We start from the raw sequence: 12,590 nt of genomic DNA on the forward strand, positions 1-12,590 counted from the left end.
TTGCATCCTGTACAATGTTACAAAGCTCAGTTCATAGTTCTTCAGGCACTCTATCTACTGGATCTAATCCCTTGAATCTGTTTATCACCTCTACTGTATAATCATAACAGATTTGATTTAGGTCATACCTGAATGGCCTAGTGGTTTTCCCTACTTTCTTCTTCCATTTAAGCTTGAATTTTACAATAAGGAACTGATGATCTGAGCCACAGTCAGGCTCCAGGTCCTGTTTTTGCTGACTATATAGAGCTTTTCCATTTTCGGCTGCAAAGAATATAATCAATCTGATTTTGGTATTGATCATTTGATGACATCCATGTGTAGAGTCATCTCTTGGGTTGTTGGAAAGGGTGTTTGCTATGACCAGTGTGCTATGTGTTCTCTTGACAAAACCCTGTTAGCCTTTGCCCTTCTTCATTTTGTACTCCAAGGTCAAACTTACAGGTATCTCTTGACTTTCTACTTTTGCATTCCAATCCCCTACAATGAAAAGGACATCTTTTATTTTTCTTTTTGGTGTCAGTTCTAGAAGGTCTTGTAGGTCTTCATAGAACCAGTCAACTTCAGCTTCTTTGGCATCAGTGGTTGGGGCAAAGCCTTGGATTACTGTTGAATGGTTTGCTTGGAAATGAACCAAAATCACTCTGTCATTTTTGAGATTGTGCCCAAGTACTGCATTTCAGACTCTTTTGTTGACTATGAGGGCTACTTCATTTCTTCTAAAGGATTCTTGCCCACAGGAGTACATATGATGGTCATCTGAGTGAAATTCACCCATTCCCACCCATTTTAGTTTACTCACTGATTCCTAAGATGTGGATGTTCACCCTTGCCATCTCCTGCTTGATCACATTCAATTATCTTGATTCATGGACCTAACATTCCAGGTACCTATGCAATATTGTTCTTTACAGCATCAGACTTTACTTTCACCACTAGTCACATCTGCAACTGAGTGTCATTTCCACTTTGGTCCAGCTGCTTCACCTTTCTGGAGCTACTAGTGATTGCCCTCTGCTCTTCCCCAGTGGCATACTAGATACCTTCCCACCTGGGGTCTTATCTTCCAGTGTCATATCTTTCTGCCTTTTCATACTCTTTGTGGGGTTCTTCTCATAACAAGAATAATGGAGTGGTTTGCCATTTCCTCCTCTGGCAGGCCATATTTTATCATAACTCTTCACTATGGCCCGTCCATCTTGGGTGGCCCTGCATGACATGGCTCATAGCTTCATTGAGTTATGCAAGTCGCTTCACCATGACAAGGCTGTGATCCATGAAGATGTCAGTATATTTTATATATATTATACATTATGTGTCACTATGTATATTATATATATAGTAAAAACTACTTGGTTAAAGCCAACAAATTGATCAATTGATGATACCAATACATGTAACATGCTAAATAAGTCACATTATGTCCAGAGAATGGGCTACTTTGTGGCTGAGAATGGAATGAAGAATATCTGAATATACTAATATAAAGCAATCTTTGGGATAAATGGTTAAATGAGAAAAAGCAACTTGGAGTCAAGTGTGTATATTATATAACCATTTATCTAAGAAACAAAAGAGATACAGATATGCAAAAATGATTTTGAAATAGCAATAGGAAGGAAAACTTTAAATTATAAAAATGACTATCTGTGGGGAGCAAGGGAATGCATAGAGAGATTAGAAATAACTTCCTTGGATAAGCCTGACTTTGTAGAACTTACTTTAGGGCCACACACACTTTGTGTAATTATACAAACAAATTTAGAAAGAGATTCCTAGAAATACAAAGAAAACACTGGTGATGTGCTCCATTTCATGCACGTTGGTGATGATGTATGGTCCAAGTGTTCACCTCAGGTATTTACCGTCCAGCTGGAGACAGACATTTAGGTATAGTCCGATGTGCAAAATTCTAGTGTTGCAAATGTAATCAAGTAGAATGGAGGAACAGATGATTTTTCTTTAAATATGTCAAGGAAAACCATAAGAAGAGACTTCTAAGCTGAAACTCAAAGGAAAAATAAAAAAGTACTGAGTTGTTAAAGGAAAAGGAACATTTGAAGGAGATATAACATCATGTCAAAGGTGTGAAATTAGTGCTATTTATACTTCATAGACAGGCTTCCACCGTGTCTCAACTGGTAAAGAAACTGCCTGCCAATGCAGGAGACACAAGAGATGTAGTTCAGTCCCTGGTCAGGAAGATTCCCTGGAGAAGGAAATGGCAACCCACTCCAGTATTCTTGCCTGAAGGATCCCATGAACAGAGGAGCCTGGTAGGCTACAGTCCATGGGGTCACAAAGAGCTGGACAAGACTGACTGCTCATGCACACATACACATACTTTATAGACTATTAATATTACAGGATTTGTAACCTTAATTCATTCTTATGTGGACTCTTAGAGAATAGCAAGTACCTCATGGGTTCTTTGAGAAGAAAAACCAAGATAATAATTACAAAGCATTCAGCAGAATATTGGGCACTTGGCAAGCACTTACAAATAGTAGCCCTCTATATTATCTCATTTTTCTTTGGAAGTATGTAATGCTTGTTTTATTTATTTTTGGCATTTTTCTGGCCTTTTAATAGATGATATATTGTTGGAAAGAAAGAAATAACAAATATAAAATATATAATTTAAGGCACAAATAGCATTTTAAGATTTTTTTAAAATTTTTTCTTTATTTTTATTAGTTGGAGGCTAATTACTTTACAATATTGTAGTGGTTTTTGCCATACATTGACATGAATCAGCCATGGATTTACATATGTTCCCCATCCCGATCCCCCTTCCCACCTCCCTCCCCATCCCATCCCTCTGGGTCTTCCCAGTGCACCAGCCCTGAGCACTTTAAGATTTAAGAGTAATCAGAGAAAACTGTTTAAGCTAAGGCCAAGGATCTATAACGATTATGAAAAAGAAATATTAGTTCCAATATATTGGGTGGAAGGTTTTCCCAGGATATTTTTTGTCATAATATTTTATTGGAGTATAGTTGATTTACGTTGTGTTAGTTTCTGTTGTACAGCAAAGTAAGCCAATCACACATACACATATGAAAGTGAAAGCAAAATTCACTCAGTCATGTCCAACTCTTTGCGACCCCTTGTACTATATAGTCCATGGAATTCTCCAGGCCAGAATACTGGAGTGGGAAGCCATTCCCTTCCCCAGGGGATCTTCCCAACCCAGGGATCAAGCCCATGTCTCCTGCATTGCAGGTGGATTCTTTACCAGCTGAGCCAGTAGGAAAGACCAAGAATACTGGAGTGGGTAGCTTGTCTCTTCTCCAGTGAATCTTCATGACTCAGGTATCAAACCAGAGCGTCCTGCATTGCAGGCAGATTCCTTACCAACTGAGCTATCAGGGAAGCCCACACATACATGTATATCCACTCTTTTTTAGATGCTGTTTCCTTACAGGTACTACAGAGTATTGAGTAAAGTTTCCTGTGCTATTCAGTAGGTACTCTTTATGTTAGTTATCTATATACAGTAGTGTATATATAACAATCCCAATTTCCCAATTTATCCTTGTTTTAAACACATAATGCTTGTTTTGGAAACTCATGCTTTGGGTGTTTTGACTACTTGTCAAAATCTTGCCTTTTCATATATTTGACTATCTGTAGGATAATGAGCATGGAGAAGAAAATGGCAACTTACTCCAGTATTCTTTCCTGAAGAATCCTATGGACATTTCTTTCCTTCTGCTAACCCTGGGGTTCTTCATTTCTTCCTTCTCTAATTGCTTTAGGTGTAGAGTTAGGTTATTTATTTGGCTTTTTTCTTGTTTCTTGATGTAAGCCTGTAATGCTATGAACCTTCCCCTTAGCACTGCTTTTACAGTGTCCCATAGGACAGAGGAGCCTGGAGGGCTACAGTCTGAAGGGTCACAAAGAGTTGAACATGACTGAGCGACTAAGCTTGAGCAGGAGGATAAAAAGCAAGGCTTGCCTATTTATAGCCTCTTTATCCAGAATGACTTGAATTCAAATTTTTGAAAGAGTACAAAAAAAAAAAAAAAACCCACTTTAAATGAAACCTTCTGAATAATGCAGAATTCATTGCATATGCTGGCTTATGAAGACAGGTCAAGCCCACTCACTTTTAGCACATTATAGGGAAAAGTTCATCTTTGTAAATGGTTCTTACCACTGAAAAGGAAAAATTAAAAGCTAACTCTTGGGGGTAGTCATTACAATGAGACTGGAAGTCTTTTGTAAACCCCGACTCTCTAATTAGCCAGGAAACACATCCTAGTCTTCTCTCATTGTACCAAAGCGTGTCAACAAGTTTACCTCCCCACCAGTCTCCCCACACTGTACACAAAATCCCAACAAGAGTCTTTTCTCTTATTTCCTTATCAGCACTCTGCCTATCAGTAGCATGCATTATTTCCACTTTGATATAAAAAGAGACATGGCCATTCTCAAAGTATTATCATGGAGTTATACACAAAGAAGGAAAAAAAGTGACACATAAAAACTCAGTAATAAAATATCACATGATAGTTCCAACTTAGAAGACACATTAGAGGAAGAAAAACAAAGTGGTTACACACGGTTTAACAAGATTCAGTGAACATAACAATAGAAAAGGAAATGATGCTTTAGATACCGATGCTTAGATATTGGCATAATTAACTTCATAAACACAATTATGAACTTAGTAGTATTGTTAACTGATGACCGAGTAGGAAAAATAACAAGGAAAAAGCATTGCTCATGGTAAGACCAGCTAAAAGCAGAGTATAAAGAGACTGGGGTAAGGAAACAGTCAAAAACAAGAAACCATCCTTTTGCAAGCCCACTCGTGGAACTTCACTCCTTCCATTGACACCATGGTCAGCTCCTGTTGTGGATCCGTCTGCTCTGACCAGAGCTGTGGCCGAAGTCTCTGCCAGGAGACCTGCTGCCAGCCCAGCTGCTGCCAGACCACCTGCTGCAGGACCACCTGCTGCCGCCCCAGCTGTGGCGTGTCCAGCTGCTGCCAGCCTGTCTGCTGCCAGCCCACCTGCCCTCGCCCCACCTGCTGCATCTCTAGCTGCTGCCGCCCCTCCTGCTGTGGGTCCAGCTGTGGTTCCAGCTGCTGCAGGCCTACCTGCTGCATCTCCAGCTGCTGCAGGCCCCAGTGCTGCCAGCCTGTCTGCTGCCAGCCTACCTGCTCTCGCCCCACCTGCTGCATCTCTAGCTGCTACCGCCCCTCTTGCTGTGGGTCCAGCTGTGGTTCCAGCTGCTGCAGGCCTACCTGCTGCATCTCCAGCTGCTGCAGGCCCCGCTGTTGCCAGTCTGTGTGCTGCCAGCCCACCTGCTCCCGCATCTCCAGCTGCTGCCGCCCGAGCTGCTGCCTGCGCCCAGTGTGCGGCCGGGTCTCCTGCCACACCACTTGCTATCGGCCCACCTGTGTCATCTCCACCTGCCCCCGCCCCGTGTGCTGTCCCTCCTCTTGCTGCTGAGCCTGCCGCCCTCTGACAACTGTCTCTGTTTACCTCTGTCCCTACTAATGCAGACCCTTCTTTTGTGCTGATCATGAGGACACCTGGGCTGGGCTGATGTTGCTGAACTGATTTGGGTCTCATGATTTTAATGAGCCCACCACAGGTCCACGATCTCTGTGAGCACATTTTGGCGTCAGTCTAAATTCTACTTGTCTGGACCTCTCCCCTTCATCCAAGTGTGAATTTGCTTGTATCAGTAACACACCAACTCTTGTGTTGATCAATTCTCTTCAAATTCTCCTTCTTAACTTTTGGCCTTCAAGTCATCAAGCAGCTAAAGTTCAGTTGCAATATTTCTGCATTATGAATATTTATAGTTGCTCTCTTAATGGCTCCAGTGAAAATTCCCCTTTATCATTTTTAGTCCCCAAATTTTCCTAAGTTGTAACTCTATGACAAAAATAAACTATCACTTTCCTATATGAAAAATGTAGTGTGATGATACTCTTCTTTGAGATTTTTTTATGCATTCTGGACAACTGTATTTTACCTACACTTATAGGATAGATAACATGGCTTTGTTAAGTTCACAACAGAGGTTAAGCTCCCTAGTCACAGTTCAGGTTCCATTGTAAATCTCCTTAGTTCTTAGACAAAATAGATATTCTCAGGAATTCATGGATAAAATTCAAAGAAATGATAACTTCTGCAAAATCTAGAAATAATTAATGCTCTATGGAACCTCTTTTTCATATTGTCTGCCTGTGAAATCAGTTAATAATTGTAAGAATAATGGAACTGAATGTTTGTAGCTGGGAGAAAACACAATGAAAGGTTAAAGGTGATATGTTAGAAATTAAAAGAAATGACAGATGTAAAAGTCAGAAGTTTCATTAAAGTCGAAGTCAAAGTGTTAGTTGCTAAATTGTGTCTGTCTCTGTGCAATCCCATGGACTATAGCCTGCCTGCATTCTCTTAGTCCATGGAATTCTCCAGGCAAGAATACTGGAGTGGGTTGCCATTCCTTTCTCCAGGGGATCTTCTGACCCAGTGATTGAAACTCAGCCTCCTGCTTTGCTGGCAGATTTTTTACCACCTGAGCCAGAAGGGAAGCCCAAAGGAAACTTTCACTGGCAGCATAGAAATTGACTCTCATCTCCTGCAGCTAGAGGGTAGATCAAGCTGAGGATCAAGTCTAGTTCAGTTCAGTTCAGTCTCTCAGTCATGTCCAATTCTTTGAGACTCCATGGACTGCAGCATGCCAGTCTTCCCTGTCCCATTACCAACTCCGGAGCTTACTCAAACTCATGTCCATTAAGTTGGTGATGCCATCCAATCATCTCATCCTCTGTCATCTCCTTCTTCTGTTTTCAATCTTTCCCAGCACCAGGGTCTTTTCAGATGAGTCAGTTCTTCGCATCAGGTGGCCAAAGTATTGGAGCATCAGTCCCTCCAATGAAAATTCAGGACTGATTTCCTTTAGGACAGACTGGTTGGATCTCCTGTAGTACTGGGAAAACCATAGTCTTGACAAGATGGACCTCTGTTGGCAAAGTAATGTCTCTGCTTTTTAATCTGCTGTCTAGGTTGGTCACAACTTTTCTTCCAAGAAAAGGACTGTTTCTGTCCTTTATTGTGCCCATCTTTGATTGAAATGTTCCCTTGGTATCTCTGATTTTCTGGAAGAGATCTCTAGTCTTTCCCATTCTATTACTTTCCTCTATTGCTTTACATTGATTACTAGGGAAGGCTTTCTTATCTCTCCTTGCTATTCTTTGGAACTCTGCATTCAAATGGGTATATCTTTCCTCTTCTCCTTTGCCTTTCCTGTCTTTTCTTTTCTCAGCTCTTTGTAATGCCTGCTTGGACAACCATTTTGCCCTTTTGCATTTCTCTTTCTTGGGGATGGTCTTGATCACTGCCTCCTGTACAATGTCATGAACCTCCATCCATAGTTCTTCAGGCATTCTGTCTATCAGATCTAATCCCTTGAATCTGTCACTTCCACTGTATAATCATAAGGGATTTGATTTAGGTTATACCTGAATGGTCTGAAGGACATAAATAGTAGGGACTTAACCGAAGCAGAAGATATTAAGAACAGGTGGCAAGAATACACAGAGGAACTGTACAAAAAAGATCTTTATGACCCAGATAATCACCATGGTGTGATCACTCACCTAGCGCCAGACATCCTGGAATGTGAAGTCAAGTGGGCCTTAGGAAGCATCACTATGAACAAAGCTAAGGGAAGTGATGGAATTCCAGTTGAGCTATTTCAAATCCTAGAAGATGATGCTGTGAAAGTGCTGCACTCAATATGCAGCAAATTTAGAAAACTCAGCAGTGGCCACAGGACTAGAAAAGGTCAGTTTTCATTCCAGACCCAAAGAAGGGCAATGCCAAAGAATGCTCAAACTACCACACAAATGCATTCATCTCACACGCTAGTAAAGTGATGCTTAAAATTCTCCAAGCCAAGTTTCAGCAATATGTGAACCATGAATTTCCAGATGTTCAAGCTGATTTTAGAAAAGGCAGAGGAACCAGAGATCAAATTGCTAACATCCGCTGAATCATCAAAAAAGCAAGAGAGTCTCAGAAAAACATCTATTTCTGCTTTATTGACTATGCCAAAGCCTTTGACTGTGTGGATCACAATAAACTGTGGAAAATTCTGAAAGAAATGGGAATACCAGATCACCTGACCTGCCTCTTGAGAAATCTGTATGCAGGTCAAGAAGCAACTGTTAGAACTGGGCATGGAACAACAGACTGGTTCCAAATAGGAAAAGGAGGATGCCAGGCTGTATATTGTCACCCTGCTTAATTAACTTATATGCAGAGTACATCATGAGAAACGCTGGGCTGGATGAAGCACAAGCTGGAATCAAGATTGCCAGGAGAAATATCAATAACTTCACATATGCAAATGACTCCACCCTTATGGCAGACAGTGAAGAACTAAAGAGCCTCTTGATGAAAGTGAAAGAGAAGAGAGTGAAAAAGTTGGCTTAAAGCTCAACATTCACAAAACTGAAACTAAGATTATGGTATCCAGTCCCATCACTTCATGGCAAATAGATGGGGAAACAGTGGCTGACTTTATTTTTCTGGGCCCCAAAATCACTGCAGATGGTGATTGCAGCCATGAAATTAAAAAACGCTTACTCCTTGGAAGGAAGGTTATGACCAAACTAGACAGCATATTAAAAAGCAGAGGCATTAAAAAAAAAAAAAAGCAGAGGCATTATTTTGTCAACAAAGGTCCGCCTAGTCAAGGCTATGGTTTTTCCAATGGTCCATCCTAAAGGAGATCAGTCCTGGGTGTTCACTGGAAGGACTGATATTGAAGCTGAATACTTTGGCCACCTGATATGAAGAGCTGACTGATTGGAAAAGACCCTGATTCTGGGAAAGATTGAGGGCAGGAGGAGAAGGGGATGACAGAGGATAAGATGGTTGGATGGCATCACTGACTCAATGGACATGGGTTTGGGCGGACTCCGGGAGTTGGTGATGGACATGGAGGCCTGGCGTGCTGTGGTTCATGGGGTCACTAAGAGTCCAACACGACTGAGCCACTGAACTGAACTGAATGATTTTCCCTACTTTCTTCACTGTAAGTCTGAATTTGGCAATAAGGAGTTCATGATCTGAGCCACAGTCTGCTCCCTGTCTTGTTTTTGCTGACTGTATAGAGCTTCTCTATGTTTGACTGCATAGAATATAATCAATCTGATTTTGGCGTTGGCCATCTGGTTATGTCCATGTGTAGAGTCTGCTGTTGTGTTGTTGGAAGAGGGTGTTTGCTATGACCAGGGCATTCTCTTGGCAAAACTCCGTTAGCCTCTGACCTGCTTTGTTTTGTGCTCCAAGGCCAAATTTGCCTGTTACTCCAGGTGTTTCTTGACTTCCTACCTTTGCATTCCAATCCCCTATAATGAAAAGGACATTTTGGGGGGATGTTATTTCTAGAAGGTCTTGTAGGTCTTCATAGAACCGTTCAACTTCAGCTTCTTCAGCATTGCTGGCCAGGGCATAGAGTTGGATTACTGTGATATTGAATGGTTTGCCTTGGAAAGGAACAGAGATCATTCTGTCATTTTTGAGATTGCATCCAAGTACTGCATTTTGTTGACTAAGATGGCTACTCCATTTCTTCTAAGGGATTCTTGCCTACAGTAGTAGAACTCAATCCTAAGAGTCGCAGAACACCATACGTGGCTGTTTTCTCACCCTTGGCAGTTCTGCCATGCCAACATCGGAGCCCTAAGTGGGGGAGAATGGGTCCCTGAGATGTGGGATGGGGGCATCTGGGTTGATGAACTCTTGAAGATCCAGAGTTCCCAAACTTCCCTGATCCCTCTGGGCTTGCAGAAGTGTTCATTTTTCTGCCAATATTTAGTTACCTCCATTCCTGAAGATGATTCAGAAGCTTCAGTCTTGAAATATAGCACAAGCTCCCTCACATCTTCTCCCACCTTTCTTTGTTGCAGACCAGTGACTAGAGTTCAGTTCAGTTCAGTTCAGTTCAGTCGCTCAGTCATGTCCAACTCTTTGCGACCCCATGAACTGCAGCACGCCAGGCCTCCCTGTCCATCACCAACTCCCAGAGTTTACACAAACTCATGTCCATTGAGTTGGTGATGCCATCCAACCATCTCATCCTCTGTCATCCCCCTCTCCTCCTGTCGTCAATCTTTACCTGCATCAGGGTCTTTTCAAGTGAGTCAGCTCTTCGCATCAGGTGGCCAAAGTATTGGAGTTTCAGCTTCAACATTAGTCCTTCCAGTGAACACCCAGGACTGATCTCCTTTAAGATGGACTGGTTCGATCTCCTTGCAGTCCAAGGGACTCTCAAGAGTCTTCTCCAACATCTCAGTTCAAAAGCATCAATTCTTCTGCGCTCAGCTTTCTTTATAGTCCAACTCTCATATCCATATATGACCACTGGAAAAATCATAGCCTTGACTAGATGGACTTTTGTTGACGAAGTAATGCCTCTGCTTTTTAATATGCTGTCTAGGTTAGTCATAATCTTCCTTCCAAGGAGTAAGTGTCTTTTACTTTCAGGGCTGCAATCACCATCTGCAGTGATTTTGGAGCCCAGAAAAACAAAGTCAGTCACTGTTTCCACTGTCTCCCCATCTATTTCCCATGAAGTGATGGGACCAGATGCCATGATCTTAATTTTCTGAATGCTGAGCTTTAAGCCAACTTTTTCACTCTTCTCTTTCACTTTCATCAGGAGGCTCTTTAGTTCTTCTTCACTTTCTGCCATACAGGTGGTGTCATCTGCATATCTGAGGTTATTGATATTTCTCCTGGCAATCTCAATTCCAGCTTGTGCTTCTCCCAGCCCAGCATTTCTCATGATGTACTCTGCATATAAGTTAAATAAGCAGACAGAGGGCAGACAGACTGAAATCACAATCACAGAAAACTAGTCAATCTGATCACATGGACCACAGCCTTGTCTAACTCAGTGAAACTAAGCCATGTCATGTGGGGCCACCCAAGATGGACAGGTCATGGTGGAGAGTTCTGACAGAACGTGGTCCACTGGAGAAGGGAATGGCAAACCTCTTCAGTATTCTTGCCTTGAGAACCCCATAAACAGTATGACTAGAGTTGCTACTATGTGATTTGCCCAGAAAATGTCTGAACTTGCTAATGAGAGACTATATTCCCAAAAGATCTGCAGGACTCCAACTGCTTCATAGTTAGCAGTGTTCTTTATCCATCAGGAAGCACATATTGTCTGGTTGTTTTTCTTTTTGTGATATTAGATACTGTGGGTGATTATTGTCTAGAACCCCTGCTTCATTTGCCACAGCAAAAACATCATTTTGCAGTTCGATTATTCCTCTGCCATGTATTGCCTAGAATAATTTCATAAAGAGAAAATTCCCCTCATCAGTGTTTGGTTATCTTGAAAAATAGTATCTGCACAAAAGACAAAATAAATGCTTGAGTCTTTCTCTTTATTTACTAGGGTACCTCCTTCAAAAGCAACCAAAGAGTTTTTCAAAATTCCCATCAATATGAACTTATGGATTTCAGTATACTTCACAGTGTATTAATCCATTCCAGTTCACATGCCAAGTGATGTTCAAATAAGCAACTTCAAATTGGCCTTGGGGTTTTTGTGAATGAATCTGGTAGTCCTCAAGGACTTCCTTGCTTTTTAATATAAAAAGATATTTCAGACTCATTTGTATATTTGTTTTCCCAGACTTCTAATCACTCCTTTCTCCAAGGAGTCCCTATTTCTTTCAGAGGAAAACACTATTTGAGACCACAAATTGAAATATGAGAATGCTCATTACTCCTAAACCATGTTCTATCAGTCTTTTCGATGTTTACAACTAGAAGACATATATATAAAGGCCAGACGATGTCAGGAGTTTCTACTGAGAACTACAGGGTTTTTACTTAACTTCAGATACCTTACCTACAAATCTCATTTCTACCAATGCCCAAATACCAGTTCCCAGGTTCACAAGTGTAATAACTCATTTTGTTTATTCCTCAATGTTTGCATACCAGTTCAGAATAATATCACCAACATTAAAAAAATATATAGTTACTGAAAATAAATTCAAGATTGCTTTTAGCTTTTTTTTTTTCTCATTCTTCCAAGTTTTTATTTGAAAAGTTCCTTCACACATATTCGATGCCCCAGGTAGTATTTCTTTTTGTTGTTGTTGTTGTTGTTTTTTAATTATTTTTTTTATTATTTTTTTTCAGTGGGTTTTGTCATACATTGATATGAATCAGCCATAGAGTTACACGTATTCCCCATCCCAATCCCCCCTCCCACCTCCCTCTCCACTCGATTCCTCTGGGTCTTCCCAGCCCACCAGGCCCGAGCACTTGACTCATGCATCCCACCTGGGCTGGTGATCTGTTTCACTATAGATAATATACATGCTGTTCTTTTGAAACATCCCACCCTCACATTCTCCCACAGAGTTCAAAAGTCTGTTCTGTACTTCTATGTCTCTTTTTCTGTTTTGCATATAGGGTTATCGTTACCATCTTTCTAAATTCCGTATATATGTGTTAGTATGCTGTAATGTTCTTTATCTTTCTGGCTTACTTCACTCTGTATAATGGGATCCAGTTTCATCCATCTCATTA

The 12,590-nt window shown here is 41.2% G+C and overlaps 1 protein-coding gene across 2 annotated transcripts; it reads left to right on the forward strand.

The window, feature by feature from the left end:
- The first annotated feature begins 4,847 nt into the window (after nt 1–4,847).
- Nucleotides 4,848–5,462, forward strand: LOC136149489 (keratin-associated protein 4-7-like). Of its 2 annotated transcripts, XM_065909781.1 has the most exons (2): nt 4,848–4,984; nt 5,102–5,462. In XM_065909781.1, the coding sequence occupies exons 1-2, from the start codon at nt 4,848–4,850 to the stop codon at nt 5,460–5,462; spliced, it is 498 nt and encodes a 165-aa protein (XP_065765853.1). The 2 variants fall into 2 exon arrangements, with proteins under 2 accessions (XP_065765853.1, XP_065765852.1); XM_065909780.1 differs by having other exon boundaries at nt 4,848–5,462.
- Nucleotides 5,463–12,590: the final 7,128 nt, after the last annotated feature.

Source organism: Muntiacus reevesi, chromosome 18 (assembly GCF_963930625.1).
Source record: "Muntiacus reevesi chromosome 18, mMunRee1.1, whole genome shotgun sequence".
Lineage (NCBI taxonomy): Eukaryota > Metazoa > Chordata > Mammalia > Artiodactyla > Cervidae > Muntiacus > Muntiacus reevesi.